The following is a 19,596-nucleotide window of genomic DNA, read 5'->3' as shown; positions in this document are numbered from 1 at the left end:
AGACTTGCTCACATTGCAGTTTCTAGCGCAGTGAAGACCTTCGCGTGATTGGCCCACTTCCTCTACTTCTTCGTCATCAAAATCACTTTGGTTAAAGTCAGCACGTTCTTCATCCTGGACTAATGCAACAATTTCTTCTTCGTTTAAAATATGATAACCAGGATCATCAGCATCGTTGTTTAACCTCTGCATCATCTTGCCCACACTAGGAAAAACCCGGGACTCCCTTGAAATAAAGTTACAATCTCTCCCACGTCTTTCATTCAAATTTGCACATGTGTGATCGTCTCTTTGGCAGCATCCCAAAGTTTATGTCATGCCTTTTTCAGATTTCCCTTCAACAATATGCCTCGGGTCCTGATAGTAGCTAAAGCCAACGTTTGATTTTTGACTCCTGTAATGACAAATTAAAACTATTTATAATAGTTTTTAAATTTTGTGTGAAAGACATTAAGTAGAAATTCTGATTAAATCTAAAGTTCAATAAAATACTTGACTCCACGCTAAATGCAAAATTATTATAGTTTATTAAAAAACTTTCTGTAAAAAATCGAAAGATTCTACTGGAGCGGTCCCGCCAAGGCTGGACTGAAGAAAACATGAAAAATCACGTGGTCTGATGAATCTTGATTTACACTGTTTTGCACCAATGGTAAGGTGAAAGAGTGGTATGAACCTCATGAAGCCGTGCATCTAGAACATACACCATACCATGATACCAACTCAGCCAAGCAAGTGGCTGGAGGTGGCATCATGGTATGGTGTACGGGGGAGTCAAAAAAAGATTTGTTTTCACCCAGAAGTAGTTGTGATAGAAATTTGAAACAAACACCATGTATTACATTTTTTAACATGGTCACCAGACAAATGGCACATTTTTTCCACCTCTCAAAAAATTTCCACAGGTTAGTTTTGTAGAAGTCCTCTGACTATCCTTCAAACCACAACTTGGCAGCAGAAATCACCTCATCATTAGCAGCAGCAAAGTGTTTTCCATGAAGAGAGGACTTCACGGCAGGAAAGAGGAAGAAATCTGAGGGTGCAGCTTTAGGAGAATAAGCAGGGTTCAGCAATATTTCAGTTTTTCCTGGCATATTAACAACATTTCATGTGCACATTGTACCCTTTCCTTCTTCTGGTAAGGGGATCAAAAGCCTGGGAACCATATCTAGCAGAAACGTTACTCATATGCAGCTGTTGATGGATGATGTTCTTCCATGAACCCTACACTAGTTTAGAGCTCTGCAGCGAGTTCTTTGATGCTAATACAGAGATTTTCCAGGATTAATGCCTCAAATTTTTCAACTCTTCTGTTACAGTTTTTTATTTTATTTTTATTAATAAGATACACAACAGGTAACCATTAATAGTGTATCTGAGAGCAGAACAATGAACAGAGTTGATCACAATAATAAGAAATCCAACAGGAAGATAAACATTGATATTGATTCAAACATTAAAATCATATGTACAAAAGAGGTACAAAATTAAGTTAAGTTACCGGTCAAATAAATAAGTTAATTAATTAGAGAATAGAAAAATAATAAAACAAATAATACTAATAAACTACAATAATTAGATGAGAGCTAGTCAATTTGGAGTTCAATAAAAGAGGCAAACTTGTGAATGGAGCTCATCAGGGATTGGGAGTTGTAAAAAAGTCAATGAGAGAGTCATTTGTTGATTCTGTTCAGTGGACTGAACTTCGTGAAGTCAGTGGTAGCAGAGTCAAGCCGAAACAGTGTAAGGTTCCTTACTTGTTTACAAGGAGCATTGAAGTTGATTTTACTAAGGATATCAGATGCTTCATAAGTTACAGTGATTACGTTGGCTAGAAGGGAGATGTCAGCAATAACTCTTCTATTGCACAGAGACCTCAAATGAAAGTAATCGCTGTGCGATTACTTTCACCAATCTGTATTCTGCAAATCACCGATCTGTATTCTACTTTATTCGTTGTGATACTTCACTTCATCCAGCGCTGCAAAGAAAAAAAAATGAATTGTCAGATCGAAACCAAAATTTGTATGGTTTCACGGCATCAAACAAAAAAGAAATCCATCTGCCTATCACAACTACTTCTGGGTGAATACAGATCTTTTTGAAACCCCCCATCCTGGTATATTCTGCTGCCTGGGTCCCCTCATCCCTTCAGAAGGTTATGTTACCTCCGTTGGATATCGTTCTGTAGTATCAAACCAACTTCACTCTGCAGTGAATCTTTACCCAGCAATGAATCCTTTCAAGACGACAACGCAACTATCCACCGTGCAAAAATGGTATCTGAATTGCTCGAAGAACATTCCCAATCGTTCTAATGTCTACTCCGACCGCCTAATTTTTCAGATCTTGGTGTTTTTGGTTAATGATGGGTTCTTGGTGTTTTTTTTTTTTTTTTTTTTTGTCAGTGCAGCTAAAGCCTGTGGCTTCCTTGCACTATATGGCGAATACTATTACTATCTGAATCCAATTGAGAATGGGTGGGATATGTCAGAAAGAGCAATTCGGATTCGCAATTATCTACGAACTGTTAGAGCCTTTCTTTGAGGGGCAAACCTGGTGACTGGATTGTCTTCATGGAGTTTCTTGTTGGACCCGATTCCTTGTGTCGGTTCTGTGATTTTGGAGAACATTGCCTTCAACTATTGGATTCTCACTCTGGCTAGCGGCTGGAGTGCTGGACCTGATTCATGGTGTTGGGTCTGGTGCTCTGGTTAGTTGTCTTTTGTGCTGCGATCGATCATGAATACTGTACTTCCTTCTGGATTCTGGGGTGCTGGACCTGATACATTGCTTCGGGTCTGGTGCTCTAATGGTTCTATTTTCCATGGCGGACAGTTGGACATTTTCTGGACAGTATCTATATTGAGTTTTTACGTTCCAGTGCTTGTGGAGCAGCAAAGGAGATATTTAGTTGAACTGTGATTTTTGAAGTTTGTAGTTGTGCCATCCAGTCTATTGGTTATTATTTTTTTTTTCCTGCTGGCTCCCTGGTATGGGCGACCCAAGAAACAGGATTGCTGGCACCCACTAGTATTGCACTACCTCCGGTGGGTGCGGGATTTCATGCGCGAATTGCGCTACAGTAAAACCAGACTCGGGTAATTCAACATACTTTTCCAGGAAGTTTTTCAGGTGGATTTGGGCTTATGCCTGGGAGCTAATCTAATTAAAGCGCGCACGCACCTGCACACACACGCACACTTAATGATATGTACAGAGTACCTAATTATATGTAAATATATCTTGTATAAAAATCATGTATATACCCTGATGTACATAATCTTGGACTGTATATTGTGTGTAATTAATAAATGAATGAATGAAAAACGACCACAATACAGCAGCTAACAAATATCGCGATGGAGGAACAGTCAAATCTGGAGATAGACTTCCCTAGACACCTAATATAATCCATGTATAACGTGTGGTATGGATACCAAGTGGAACCCATGTCCTACTAGATATTGAATAAAGGTTTCTAATTTTTTGGCCAGTGAGTGTAATACATTAAATGTCTTGCATAGATAAATTGTTTGATTTCGGAGGCACGTTTGACAAAGCAAACTGACGTGTACCATCCCAAAAGAGTCTCTGTAGCTGTTTACAGAGACTTTTGGAAAGGCAACGGAACCAATTTACCACAGTCGTATCTGTGATTAACACCAAGTCTTATGCAATTCGGAAATATTCACAAAAATTTCTTGCTGTCTTTTGTAGGCAAGGAATGGAGGTAACAGGGCCATATTTGGTGGGCGTTTTCATTTCCCTGTTTTGTTCTTTTTACTTTTCTCTGTCACTTATTCTGGTTTTTATCTCATAATGAAATCGGAGTCGACGAGGGATAGTTTTACACTGTAAGTTGCTGCTGGCTGTTTTAAGTTATCTGTATATATTTTTTTTTTATTCTTGCTGTTTCTTTCGGTTGTACAATTTATAGGCGTCTTAGAATTTTCTTCCTATATTTCCTGTTTTCGCCAGTTGTTTTAATCGATCCCAAGGTTATTTACTATTTTTTACTAGTTACTGGAAACATTCGATCCGCCATTTGGAGGGAGTTGAAGGCGTTTTCCTTCTTTCTGGCTTTTCTTTCTCTGGTGTAGATATGGAATATGCCATTTTCGGTTATTTTAGTTGAAGTGATTAAATTTTTTTTTGAATGATCTCACTCAGTCGAGATGTGCAAAGTGTATTATTTTATACACTAATTGGACACTTTATTGCTTTTCCATAGTTCAAAATTCGGTGGTTGCGGATCTCTACTGGGAAGACCTCGTTCCACCGTACAGATTAAATTAACTCTCGTGTTCCTGGAACCATTTTTGTGAAATTGTTGACTTCTGATATGGCGCATTGTCCCGTTGGAAGAATTCATTCGCATATGGATACATTGCAGCCATGAAGAGATGCGCCTGGTCGGAAACAATTTTCGGACAACTGTTGCTCCTCTGGTATCAAGGGGGCCCAATGTGACACCTATTAGGATGGATCCACAGACTAGTGGATTGTTTTGGCCAAATTCTTGCAGACCAATGCAACGTTTTTCCAATTCTCTGACAACTCTTGTGTTCCTGAGTCCACTGTAACTGTACCTTTTTTTTTCCCCCTCTCTCTTTTTCGTAATAGGAGTGGAACCAGGTTTGGCTGCGATATCTCATGTGCATTCGTGTTTTTCGACCAACAACCAGCAAACAGAGCGATTAATGCAGTTACAGAGACAATACGCCTGATAGCTTAGTTTCTTTGGCGCTTACACATACCTAGCTATTGTTTACCAGCAATTGACATTCTATCCACGACTTGACTAGCAGTTCGCTAGAAGAGGAACATAGAACAATCAAGAAAACTATAATAAAGAGGAGGATGCGGTTCTTAGGACATCTCTGGAGACAATGATTGGATGGTAATCATACTATAAGGACAACTTGAAGGGAAAAGAAGCAGAGGACAACCAAGAATCACACCAATTGATGGCGTGCTCCCACTCTCAAGAATGAACTACAGAGAAGCAAAACCAAAAGCTCAAATTCGGGTTGAGTGAAGAAAAAAGATCTCTATGGTGACAGGGCTTGGCACTTAGAATGATGATGAATCTTTGCTCTCTGATTGCGTAATTTTCCACAAATATGGAAAATTATCGCCATCATTATCCATATTAATCAACGACCAACGCCTCCTAGCAACAGTCAAGATGATAACAGGCATAATTGCAACACCTTCATTCCGGGATACCTGTGGCTGGAGAGGATTCTCCCTGCTGCCATTCCGAGCTCTACCCACGTTCAGCATGACTCCATCTCTCGGACAGGTTCCTCCCTCAGCAGATGCTCAAGCAAACCCATGCACTTGACGCCAACCTGAACAAATTCACCATTGAGACATACCGAAAAAAAATTATAAATAGCAGGACTAATCAGCAATGATTAATCTGTACTCTGCATCTGCATCTGTCTGATTGAGCTGGTGCTCTTATTTCGATGTTACGCCAGCTCGATCAAATCTAACTCTCGTGAGGAATTCTCTCCTTTGTATTGAAATAAGTTTTCAGTTGTATAATTACCTTTTTTCATTTTCATTTTTGTAAATAATTGTTCGAGTATCCCAGAACTATCGGGAGGCTGTAAACCCCTGGCTTTATGGCCCTGAAGGGCAATAAAGATTATATCTCTCTCTCTCATGATGACAGCATAAATTCACAACGAAGTATGTTCAACAATACTGCCTGAAACGTTTTGTGAGTGATGTTGGATATGTTGCTTTTCTTATTTGGTACTCAGCTCTTCTAGAGTTCGCATTGAGTATGAAGATGTTGTTGTAGTCCTTATCCTTGACATAGCTCTACGAAAAAGAAGCCTAATGGCAAAAAATCTGGAGGCTGTGGTGGTCAGGACCTTAGGATATTGAAATTATCTCCAAACATTACCTCAAGCAGGTTTAAACAACTCCGTTTTGAGTTACTGTTCCACCATGCACACATACTCCCTAGGGCTGAATGTTTTGTTAATGCTTCCACTGCGCGTGCGCATTCACAGTTTTGCAGGTTGTCAACAGATGGCGACACTAAGCGCAGGATTAAGAATTTACCTGTAAATTTCCCTCTTGTGCTTGAAGTTATTGACATTTTCATGGATTCTCAATTTAAATGATCATCCTGTACTCCTTAAAAGTTCATCTCAATTATTATTTTCTCTGTGAATATAAGTACTCTCCATGCATCTTAAAAGGTTTTACTGTTTACAAAGAAAACGGGTGAATTTGAAAGCTGAAAGCTTGAATTTACGCTAATTTATTTTTGCTTTTTTAACTTTTTAATTATACTGTATTAACTAGTTAATCGATTTTTATTTCTTTAAACAATATTTCCTTGCGTAATAGAACACTCGGTAAACATTGTTATGGACCAACATTTATGTGTCCAACGTAACTAAAAAAGTTCACCTTTACTTTTGTAGGTCATCGAGTTTCCACATCAGCGAAATTAACGATGCAACAAGCAAAAGGAGGTACACCGCAGATGCAGGTCACATACAACAGGTAAGGTCACGACTTTTATTTCTCAACTTATGGGGGCGATGACGTCTTTTAAGAATGCGAAGATGTTTTCAATCGATTTCTTAAGTTCCTTTTAGTGAAATGCTGCTGTACACAACAGTCATCAATAAATTCAAAAAAGTCTTGCTGGTGTTTCAGTGAGCAACACGCAAGTTTCAGTCAACACCTGGAAAGTTAAAATCCCTCATTATGAGACATTGATTTACTGGCCCACTATAGTTGTTCATTGTACTCATTAGAGTTATTAGCCCTATAACACACTCCAACTCTTATTTGTTTCCCCAGTGCTATTATCACATTAAAATGACTGTCCAGCCATGTCAACTGGATGCACCACCTTAGATTTTATGTGCTGCTTAACTAAGAAGCATATCAGAGTGACACCACGTCTCTGATATCTTGATCAGCTCTTCAAATTCATCAACTATGCTCCTAGCATTGGTATACACGCACCTGTCCTTACTCATAATTGTCCTAACACAGCTCATATTTACTTGTTCCAAGATCCACAGCATGCCTTTAAATTCCCGGTTTCCGGTATGTTCCAATGGAAGTAGTGTAAGAATCAGTTTCACCTCTGTCTGCGGCTATTGTTAATCTACTACTTCTGTATCCCTCCCTCAAGCTAGTTTTCCAACTCACCTATCACTGCATCAACAGGTATTCTTTCTATTTAAGTGTATTCCATTCCTGTAGAAACAATCTCTCCTGTTAACAAGCACAGACCACGCCGTGAAAAATTGTATTCGGTGAGCCTTTCACAATCTCTCCAGGGCCGAATTGATTGACAAGGCTGTCATCATGTATTCCCTCCTATCGTGTGTGGGTAGAATTGGTGTCATTAAACATGTAAGCACCTGGAAGTTTTTTTAAACCGGTTTGTTTACAAAATTTTCCAGCCCGGTAAATTTTGTAAAAACGCATTTCTTACAAAATTTTCCTGGCTGGAAAATTTTGTAGGAACGATGTTTTTACAGTGTTTTTTACGTGAAAAGTTTTTTTTTTTTTTTTTTTAATCACAATAGCAGTTTTGTTACAGCGTAATCTGACTTTAAAATGAGATTTGGTAGTAGAAAACATCCAAAAAGTCAACGATTTGGAGGTTACTAAAGATGTTTGGGCAGTCTAGTTCTGTAACGGACAATAAAATATGCATTGGCAGAATTTCTTTACGCCGATATTTATAATAACATAATTTACCATTTTGATATCACTGAAAAACCACAATAAGAACAATACTTTTCTTTCTGAGAGTGATATAGATCATAATTGAATTTTTGCTGTTGTTGGGTTTTAGGAGAATCAGCGACTAAGGCCATATTGCTCCATACTGTTTGTAAATTGCGTGTGTTTTGAGGGCGATTTTCTGTTTGCTGGATGAAAAACCAGAGTTTCCTATAGAGAAAACCAAGCTTCCCTCGCCCGAGGCCGACAAACTTGGCCACGTTGTGAAAAAGGCTCAAAAATTCCTCCATTCATCGAACTCAGGTCTTTCCACCAGGTGTGGCGAAGACGGCGATTCTACCAACTGTGCTACCCAAGAGGGCTAATGGTTGAGCAATTATAATCCACATTGTCTCCCTAAGATATATCACTGTTTTAAACTAATATAAAGAACCAATTATGCATTCTGGTAGGATAAGGTTGTCAACCCAAGCACGGTACTAAAGGTTCTAATACCTCTCGGGTTTGGGGTTCACAAAAAAAAAACAAAAAAAAAAACACCTCTTGCACTTATAAAAGTTGATGGGTATAGCGTAGCGAATAAGAAAAAAAAATTCTTTAAAATATCGACTTCAGTTTGTTTACTTATTGAAATTTAAAGTTTATCTAATTAGTATACATCCATCGTTTTTTGTTATAACTTAAATATTTTGCTAAGATTAAAAATAAAATTAAAAAAACGAAACATATACAGTAGAGGGGTTAAATATTAGTATTACCTTATTTCTTACAAAGAGTTGAAATCCTTCCCCACCTCCACGCTATAAGATACCGTAATCAAATTTGGGTTAATAAAGTTTGCTTTGATTGGCGCCAAGGCAACTTAACTCATGAGGGGTATGTGTCTGTGTTGTGTCATATGTAGGACGGCTCGAAAGCTTTAGTTCAATACCCATAATTCTCTGTGATGATACTCTGCAATATGTTCAGAGGTAGTGTGGCGCTGCTGTTTTGTTCAGTTGTTTCCGGTCTCTTTGCTATTGAGAAGGTATCACCAGGAAGGCTGCTTCCCGGTACTGTACACGCCACGAGAATGCGGGCCACAGTTGTTCGCGTGCTCTCGTAAATGGACCATATCCAGCACCGATAGGAAAACGCACAAGTCTTATGGGTGCTAAAAATTCATACTAAAATTCCTACTACACTGGATGGCCAAAATCACAAAGAATCCGTATCCTCTGGAGATCGTGCAATACCAGTAGATGGTCAGCAGTTCCCGTATTCAGGAAGCCCAAATCTAGTTACTAGCAGGCGGATAATCCCGTCTGTAGAAAACTGGAGAATCCCGGGGAAAACTGGTAGTGTTCTCGTCTTCCCTGGTCTCCAGTTTAATTAATGATACTCTGGTCTCCAACATAAATAAAATTAAATTTAAAAATATGGTAATGAAAATAAATTAAAAAATAATAATAAATTGAAAATAAAAATATAATTTTTTAATTTAAAATAGGAAAAAAATAATAAAAACAAATTATGAAGGGGTGAAACTTTCCTAAGGAAATAAGTCCAAGTAAATAAAAAACTCAGTTTATGTCAGGAGGGTTTCAAGTTATGCCGTAAAAGTAGTCTTCAAAATAGTCAAATCCAAAAGTCACTTCAGTCGTCGATCTAACAGGGCAGCCCAGGTGTGATAGTAGGCCGATGAGTCGAAGCAAATTAAACATCAATGAACGGATTTATGTCAAAATAATTCTAATTTGAAGGTGTTCCCGAAAGGGTAGTATTAAGTAGTCCACGTCATCAGTTAAAAACCTGTTTTGCAAATTCCTGTATAGCTGAGAAGGTATTTTGATTTGCTGTAAGATATTTTTCATTTCCAGGAGAAAAATTTTGTGCTATACTAGTTAGTGTTTATTTTAAATCTTGGTAAAAGGCAAAAGAATAAGACATGGCTGAAGTCTTCAAAGGTGCCGCAAAAGCATGTATCTGAGTAGCTAGATTGAATTTAAGAAGACTAGCCTTTAAAAGGAACCATGACCGATCAAAGGTGTAATGTTAGAAGGCTTTGGTAAAACCAAAGCTGATTACTTTATGTGGTCTTGAATTAGTCATTGCTCCTTTGATCGAGGAACTCCATTTCACTTGCTACCTTTTATGTAGCTCAGTCCAACATTTCTCTTTTCATTCTTTGGATCGACAGTGGGATTATAGGATAAATCAGAAAAGTTAAGAGTATTTCCTTTACGAATATAGTTATCAAAATCTTGTATGCGACATGATCCAAAAGTAAATAAGTCTGCAATAACTTGTAAATATGCGATTGAAACTATCCTACAATTTCTGAGAAGAGGCAGTAAAAAGGTTCTTTGGACACTGTCCAGTTTGGTTTGAACTGTACTAAGTTTGGTTCTGTGAAACAATATGCTAGCCGCTTATGTGACAATGAAGTCATGATTGCATCATATCTGGGATCAACGTTTGGGATCTTGAACACATTTACAATAGTTGTCATCACTGCTGACGACAAGTAATTATGTTGAAACCACGATAAGATGAGTGCCTCTTCTCTTTCTACCCTTTGTCCCAAACGTTATTTGCTAGCAAGACGATACCCAGCCATGTACTGCTTTCATATCCCGACATTGTTCACTTGATGTTGGCTTGCTTCCATTAACTTGCACGTTAAACATATCTGCTACCCATCGAACACATTTGGAATGTGATGAGATGTTCACTGACCTCCGCCTCGCAGCTCACTACCACTCTTGCCCAGCTCACAATCAAAATGCAAGAAGCATGGCTCAATAGTCAAGATGAGTTTCGCGATGTTTGTGCGCTTGTATCGCTGTTCCTGCAGGCCATGGTGCATACTAGTGAGTGATTCGAATCATTGACCGGGGGCATTAGCCATCTAGCCGTTACAGCGACAGCTGATGTAGCAGTGGTTCAGCAGATCCAACTATGTATATAATCTCAAGCTTCGAAATATATGAACAAATCCAACTAGTGTTGCCAACGCCCAGTTTTCAACCGAAATTTTTGCCTCAAGATAGTGGTGGTGGTGGAGGGGGGGAGTGAAAGACTGACTACATCTTTGTCTAAAAAAATTGAATCCAACTGGACAGAGGGCCGTTCGTTTTCTTTTTGCCAGATTTAACAGAAATTTACGGAGCAAATTTTTTGGTTTCTTTATGGCCCTCCTTTTACTCGAGCCAGGATCACAGTAACCTTCGATTTCCATTTGATTTTCTTGCCTTTACGTAGAGTGTATAGTAAATCTTACATGTCTCTTCCTTGTCTTTGCAAGGCACTGGTCGCATGCTGTCTTGAAGACTGGCAATACTATTTTTGGTATTTTTCTCTCGTGTTTGTAGTTACTGTAAATGTATATGAAGTAAATGAATGGTCGCGTGTACACATTGAAGATAGAATTTCCTTGGCTGGGAATCCACGAGATCCAAAAAAATAAAACAGAATGCAAAATAAAATCGAAAATAAATATTAATAAAGCGCTTGCCCAAGATTTCTGTTATTTTAAATGAACGATTTCTGTTACAGGAACTACATTTCAGTTTCAAATGCGATTTCTCATATGAAACTGAAAACAAAATTTCCCGAAAATAAATGTTTTACTTTGCATTTGCTTGGTCATTACCAAGTAAATAAAGGTCATACAAGTCATTACCAAGGCACGTAAATACACAGCACATGTACATTAACCTACCAAACCTATTCGGATATTATTCCAATTTGTACATATTTGTTGTTGTAAGGTTTTTAGGCGCATCACCGACTTAGACCATATTGCGCCATATGTATATAAATTTTTTCTGCAAACTGAACTATGCTGCTCTCCCTGGGACTGATCAACTCAGCCACGTTGTGAAAAACGCCAGTAAAAATTCCTCGGGTTTTTTCCACCTAGTAAGGGAGGACGGCAAATATACCAACCACGATGTAATACTCGCCTTGACGGGTATTGTGTATTAAGTTCTTGTACCTTCTTTAGTGCATAAAGATCATTCATTAATGCGGAATTTGTGTCAGAATTGCCAATTCAGTTGTAAAAGAGGAAAATATGCACTTTAGTCAAAGCTTAAATAAAACAGGCACTCACCTCATGATCCGTTTAGTTGCATGGATTATATATATAAGGGGGGGGGGGTATGAGAAGGTCTCAGATTAAAATAAAGTTAAAAATTAAAATTAATCTCAGAGGAGGAAGAGGTGCACCGCGTCATCCTCTAGTTGTCAGTTTTAATACTGACAAGTTATGTTTAAATGAAAATAAGGCCAATAGTCGTGAACGGTGGACTTTCGTTAAAAACATCATCAGTTGGCACTAAGGCAATGAAGGATAGAGAATCGGCGTGAACTTTTTAAGTACCCGAAATGTTATGCTGAACACGTGGTATTATTAAATTCAATTCAAGCTACAAGCTCCTTCAATACGAAACTCTCATAATAGAATGAGTGCCGGCTTAACACTAACCTTGACGTCCTCAACACCAAACTTCCGGCTTCTCTTTCCCCAATTTGGAATCTCGCGCGCATTAAAATACCACGTGTTCAGCATATCATTTTGGGTACTTAAAGTTCACGCCGATTCTCTATCCTTTATTTCCTTAGTACCAATTGAAGATGTTTTTAACGAAAGTCCATCGTTCACTACTATTGGTCTTATTCTCATTTAAACATAAAACTTTAGTTTTACGTTTTAAAACTGACAACTAGAGGATGACGCGGTGCACATCCTCTAAGCTTAATTTTAAACCTAAGATTTTTAACTTATGATTTTAGTTTTTAATTTGAGACCTTCTCATACCCCTTTTATATATATATATATATATATATATATATATATATATAATTCATGCAACTAAACGGATCACGAGGTGAGTGCCGGTTTTATTTAAGCTTTGACTAAAGTGCATATTTTACGTCTTAACTTTCGGCATTTTAAGCTTTTGCTATTTTTAATTATAGTTGTAAAAGAGGTGCATATTGGTCTACGTTCAGGAGGTACAGTTTATTTTAAAAGGTGTTCGATCTGTACTCTGAGCCGCTAGTTATTGGTCGTAGATTTCTTTAAACCAAATTTTTACACTACGTGCCGCGCTGTATGGGATGGAGCAGTAATGGAAAGTGCCATTTCTATACCACCGCTAGGATGTGGGCATCGTGGAATGGTCCAAAACGTGATTCCGCTCGGCATTGATAGTTTTGTCACTACAGTCAAGGGTTCAGTCCGAACCACTAGAAGCAGCCTCTTACATCATGACAGTCTTCCGAATTTCATTTTTACAAATACTTTGCGGTTGGTAAAATGCTATGTTGGAGCTCCAGATGCCCACAAGAGTTCAAACAACTTTTTCTAAAGACGCTACTTTGTTCGGGAACAGTGACTTTTGAAAAAGAAAGCAAAGAAGAAAGGCGAGATTCAAGCGTGTGACAAACTGATGTGGCATTAGTCAATTAAGACTATTTGAAACTCCGAGTATTTTGCCACAAATCGTTCTGCTTGTTTGTGATCTGTTTTAAGCGTGTTCCTGCTTTGCATACATCTCGCTCATGACATTGGGAGGTATGCTCGAATACTTTCGGTAGGATAGAGTATAGATATCTCTATTTGAAATAAATAACAATTGTAAAAAGGACCAAACGTAAAGTTCGTGCTTTAGATAGAACACGGCTCCTATTCGCAAAAAAAGAGAGAAAGTTAAACAATCACTGCGAAAGAGTAATAGAAGCAAACTCGCCGGAAAACATCTTGAGAAACCCAATCATATTGGACTAATCGAAAGTGGTGGCAGCACCAGTCAGACAAAATTAAAGAAGTCGTTTACAGTGTTTTTATTGCGAAGAGATACCAGCTAGTCGAATTTCATTAGCATGCGGTGCCTTGATACTTAGAACATAACGACAGTTTTCTTTTTCTTTCTTTCCTCCCAGATATAATAAATCTCCAAATTGATTTCTTCTTGGCACAAATAAGAATTATCTCGGCATAAGAGCAAATGACACATCAACTCTCGACACGTGTGGTACTTGAACCAGCGAAGCAACGCCTACTTCCTATCTGCCACTTGCAAAAGTGGTCACATAAATGCGAAGGCTTTTTACGTTTCCTTTTTTGATGTCTGTTGACGCATTAGACGTCTCTGACCTAAAAGGACGAAGGGGAGAAGCATTGATATTTACGAAACAAAACTATTTATAGAAGACTTAAAATTTATACCAAGTTTTTTTTCGTAGCAATTTGCTGGATGAAAGCAGCAAAACAATAAACTCTCACGCATGCGCTGCCTTACGAATTCATGTGTGCAGAAAAATGGAATTCAGGAACTGTGGTTTGTGCACAAATTCACAGTCACTGCGCAGTGCTGGAGGCATGAATGGATTCCGAGTCGATCATAATATTGAAAACTTTTCTGTCTGGGAGAAGAGGTGGGGGAAATCAAAAAAGAATCTGTGGGAAGGAGTTTCGAAGCGGTATTCACAGTTTGATGAACAGCTATAGATAAGATGCAAGATAATTCACCGAGCCACTGAAGAAAACTATTGATTGACTCTTCAGTCTTCTATTGTATGCGCTGTACGTCTTGCGGTCCATGTTTCATTCAAAAAGGACACAATAATTACTGCTAATGAAACCTCTAATGTATATTAAAAACTGCTTTTTTTTACCTCGTATTAAATTCTGCTATCTCCACCATAGAGGAAGCAGTGAGGGACATTAATAAGGGACTACGCCGTAGTGCGCAAATCGTGATGCTTTTTGTGAGGAAGCCACGCAAAAAGCAATTCGTTAATCCTGCAGTAGTTTGCTAACACCCCAACATCAATGAACAACGGGGGCATGCAAGGATGAAATCGATCACCCGACCATCGATTCTGGTAAATCCAGAAAACACAGGATTACGAACTGCATATGCGTGTAGGAGAAAGAGGGGGGGAGGTCTGAATACGTGCCACTGTACGATATGTCAAAGCGACAATCGAGAGATAGACGCACACTAACCCCAAAACGATCAGGTTATGCTTTGGTAAGGATCAGCATGCAGTCGTACCTTCCACATGCCGGCACAAACAGTTGGTTGTTTTGAACTGGGGAAAGAAGGACAATAGACGTTGATGAACTGCATGGTATTATTTCTGTAAATTTGGTAATAAGATTTGTTACAGTTTTATGGTTATCTTTGAGAATTATGCGAACGATTTCACCGAAATAGAGCAGTGTGTGCTCCATTTCAATGAAGTGCGAAGGGAAGTTTTACCAAATGTTTATCAGAATATAGGTGGTCCATAAGTAAGGAAACATGTTTCACTGTAAATAACATCACTATTTTAAATATATATTAATTAATTCTAGAATAGAAAGGGCATACATAAACTTAAAAAATAATTGATATTTGTTCAATATAGCCGCCATTGTGATCCCTACAAAATTGTAGTTGTTTTGGGCACACCCTTTTACACCTAAAAAAAAAAAAATTAGAATCTGAGAACATATCTGAGGAAGTGTTCTCAGATTCTCTAACTGTTGACTACTGAAGTCAAACAGAACTGTGCTTATTGCTAAATACCTTATCCTTTAAGAAACCCTACAAAGGAATCACGTGGCGATAAATTTGGGGTCATCGACTTGGGAAGTTTTCTTCTAAAAATTCGATTTTTGAATAGTTAACTGGTGTTCCGTCCTGCATAAAAGAAACATGTTAAACTTATTTCGGATTGTATTAATGGAATGATTAAAGTATTTTTCAAATATACTTATTTACATCAGTATATATATATATATCAGTCAGCATTTTACATCGGTTTCCTTCCTTATGGACCACTCTGTACTAGTGATCAGAGATATCACACTTAAGGTTCACTGGGAATTCTGTAGAAAATGATAGATGCAAATTGGATTTTTCTGGTATGATAAATAATTTTGGTGATTTAAAACGGAGGAAAAACTTATTAGGAATAATTATTTTAATTAATTTATTAGGAAGAATTTGTTTGCTGAATATGTCCGTACCAAACAAACAAAAAAGGTCGGATCTTTCTTCTTTCAGCCACCACCAAAGGGATTCGATTAAACATTCGAGAATTGCAGGGGTATCGCGACGCTAATAGAAACTATCCACCAACTTATGTTGTTGGGTAGTTTCTATTAGTGTCCAGGTAACAGCTGGTCTAGCTGTGTATTCAGGTGATGTACAACTTAAAAATATATAAATTAGCTACTGAGGAAGAACCTTGGAGAAATTTAACATAAGCCCAAAGAATTTAACGTTATTTATTTTGATTTTAATTGACATAAACATAATTATAGGGCACGATTCTAAGGAATGTAAAACGTGATAATGATGTTGCTGTTGTAGAAGCATCAGCACTAAAGCCATACTGCTCAATTCATACTGTCCGTAAATTTCTGGTCGGAAAACTCGATTTTCCGGGAGAAAAACCATGCTGTCCTCGCCTGAGACCGACTAACTCAGCCACGAAAAAGGCACATTCATCGACAGGACTCGAACTGAAGTCTTTTTCAGCCGGTGTGGGAAGGACTGCGATTCTACCAACCCATGAAGGCATAGTAATTATGTACTGTATGAGAAGATTAAATTTCTTTTCTTAAAGCGGTTCTATTATTTATATATTTTCTCAGTAAGTTGTTCAATTACAGTGTGCTTAAAATTAAATTTACTGTACAGCGAAAATAGAAATGTTAGTTATGAAACTTACTTTCACTACAAACTTTCCTCAATTAAATAAACGTTTTATTAAAATTTCGTGTATAATGTATATTGAACAATCATTTGGGAAAATATTTTAAAAACTAAATTTCGGTAATTAAGTATTTATAAATATTAAAAGATATAAAGGAATAGTACTATAGATTTTTAATCCAATAGATTTAATAAATATAAAATTGTAATTATCATGGTCTGTTCTACATTTAATCATAAAAATCCAAATGGAGCGAGTTTAAATATTAAGCGAAATATCGGATATGAAAGTTGAGTTTATATATTGATTGTTTATAACCTTGCAAATAAATTAAAAATTATTTATTATCGCCTATGATACAATAGCTGTAAATTATATTTTCTGAAAACCCTTAAGTGAACATCTTAAGGAAATTTAGTGATGGAAATACTTTCATTTTATTAAATAGGACATTTTTTGAAATTTCTGGACTTTTGCACTGTCTACACTAAAGATTAAATTTTGTTTTTCAGAGCTCCCATCGCTCCACTTGGTACAACACTTACTGGAAGACCGTCCAGCGTTCCCACTTCACCTCAGATTCGTCGGCGTTCTTTTCCCTCTCCGCAACCTGACCCTCGTCGCTGCTCCAATCCTGACATCGATTATGCAACCCTGGAAAGAGGACCCTCGCGAAATTCGCACTGTAGTGATGATTCTTCAGCTTCTAGTGCCAGCATTCACCTACGCAGCGACAGTCCTGACCCCGTACGGCGCTCACAAGATATATCTGTTGGAAAACATCCAAATCATGTTGTCAGTATTCAGTGCATCAACTCAGCCGATAGCTCTTCGGAATATTCAGAAGGGGAGAGCAAAGTGGCGCGAATGTCGGGTGGGCGACAAAGAAAAATGTCACCTAGGAAAGTGAGAATGGGTGAGGAAATAAATGGAGAAGATCTTCATACAGTTCCTTCTTCTTGGAGGTACTCACCCCAACCTCCAGAACCCGTCAACTGTCTAAAGGCAACAGAAGGAGACAGGATTGTTGCTAATAACCCAAAGCTTCCAACTCGCTATCGGAGCGGTTCTGCTGACAGCCCAACTCATCTGGATGTGAAGTTTAATTCCGGTAGCCGATCCGGGAGCAGAGATACATCGCCTGTTGCAAGCAGAATACCAACTTTCAAATCCAACTTTACTTCTGATGGGTCCAGAAAGCTAGTTTATGGTCAGAAATCTCAGAGTTCAGAAGATTTATATCGCAGCAGATCGCCGTGTGGACCTCATTATGCCCAACGAGTCAGAGGTTCGTCGCCACTCAGCAGTCCCTACAGAGGCAGAAGAACATCGGCCGAATCTGTGGAATATATTTCGCACGGAATTCCAAGAAGTCGCTCACAGGCCAGTGAAGGTGGTGAAAAGGGATTCTCATTTGATCGTGGAGGACCAGGAAGGTATTCGTATAGATCGCCAAGGAATACGGACATTCGCCCAAAAGTGGACACCGGGAACAAAACATGGACTTTTCGTCAACGTTCTCAAAGACCCTCCACTAGTCCGGAAACATTCAGGTCACCTGGACAGAAGGGCTCGCAGCAAAGGACACAAAAGACCACCGATAACAATCCTAACAGATCTCCTCGACACCAATCAAAGCCCATTTTACATTCCAACAAGCAAATATCGCCTTTACTCGAAAAAATGCTTCAAGACGATGATTTGGATTCCGATGAAAAGATCCTTAAGAAGATGGAATTGCTAATCAACCAGTATAAAGCTAAAGTGGAGAAAAAGCTTAAAGAAGAGGAAAAGTTTCATACTGGCACAGGTGATCATCCATCTCTGACTGATCCATTTGTGCCGCTTTCGGGGAAAATGGGTTCGAATGATATGGAATATCTTCCTCGATCAACAAGTCCGTCTAGGCCCAAATCAAGAAACGAGACTGTAGGAAATTCGCCTTCAAAAATTCCACTTCCCACATGGCAGAGACGGGACTAAGATCTAAGATTCTAAATTGTCTGCTATATTTTGGTGCTGAATTGCAGTTCTGTGGGCAAAGCTCCAGAAAACCTGGACCTGGCGGTCGACAATCTCAAGACACCCCAATGAACTGGTCGGGTTGTGTTATAACAACTAACAGCACTAACACGTTTATTTTTTTGTTGATGTTGTTAAAATACTTTTGTTTGGCAAAAGTTAAATCCTGTTTCCACATAAGTGTACAATTGTTTCTACATTATAGAAAAGCAGCCACGCTTTTAAAGCGTAGATTTGGTTATTAACATTCCTTGTGTTAACAAATCAGCTCGATCAGTCGAAGATAAAATGTAGGAGCTGCAAAAAACTCAGGTTAAATACGTTGTAAAGTGAGAATACACGGCCCTAATTTACGCATCACAGAAATATGTTTGACTCCACTTCAATATTAAAAAGCTTCGATCTTCCTACAGTTCTGAAATAACAGATATTGAGATCTGTGCCTATATGTCATTCCCTCTCTTCAGAAGTACCCGATGTTAAAATGAAGCTTTTTTCCCCTCTTCCTTGACTTTTAATTTAATATTAGAATTATTTAATAAGCCAATCCAGATTATCATTATGCGCTTCGAAATAAGTAGTATGTCTGCATAAATTTTTAATAAGGATCATTCATAATTTTTAAAATTATATTAAATTCTAGAATAATTCAATAATTTTACTACATTCTTAAAAAGAATGTAGTAAAAATAATATACATTAACTCGCTCGCTGTCTATGAAATTTAGAGGGCAGCACTGGGCTAATTACGTAATTTATTATTCACTACGCGTTATGTCTTTTGGTATTTAAGAGAGCATTAAATTCGTGCTTTATAAATTATTATAATTCATAATTTTTAAAATCATTTAATTCTGGAATAATTCAGTTATGAAAGTTTTTTTAAACTAAAATAGTAAAAATAATACTAACTTTCGCTACATATGAAATTTAGAGGGCAGCACTGGCGCTTCATTTCTATTACATAATTTATTATTCACTATGAGTTATGTCCTTCGGTATTTAACAGTGCGTTAATTTCGTGCTTTGGAAATTAATTTCTAATAAAATATAAAACAAATTAATCATAAAATAGATGTTAACGTATGGAATTAAACTGCCCACACTAAATTTGAAAACCCGAGCTAACAAACTATA

The 19,596-nt window shown here is 37.9% G+C and overlaps 1 protein-coding gene across 1 annotated transcript in view; it reads left to right on the top strand.

Annotated features, from left to right (window-relative positions):
* The window catches only part of LOC150085160 (uncharacterized), a 134,796-nt gene extending 115,831 nt beyond the window's left edge, over window positions 1-18,965 (top strand). The window contains exons 4-5 of the mRNA XM_090373897.1: window positions 6,453-6,534; window positions 16,950-18,965. Of these exons, the coding sequence (XP_090230023.1) occupies window positions 6,453-6,534; window positions 16,950-18,420 (1,553 nt within the window). The 3' untranslated portion in view covers window positions 18,421-18,965. The remainder of the gene's footprint in view (window positions 1-6,452; window positions 6,535-16,949) is intronic.
* Window positions 18,966-19,596: the final 631 nt, after the last annotated feature.

Source organism: Mastigoproctus giganteus, chromosome 5, assembly GCF_048544385.1.
Source record: "Mastigoproctus giganteus isolate SK-2022 chromosome 5, ASM4854438v1, whole genome shotgun sequence".
Taxonomy (NCBI): Eukaryota; Metazoa; Arthropoda; class Arachnida; order Uropygi; family Thelyphonidae; genus Mastigoproctus; species Mastigoproctus giganteus.
This window is presented reverse-complemented; position numbering and strand designations above follow the sequence as displayed.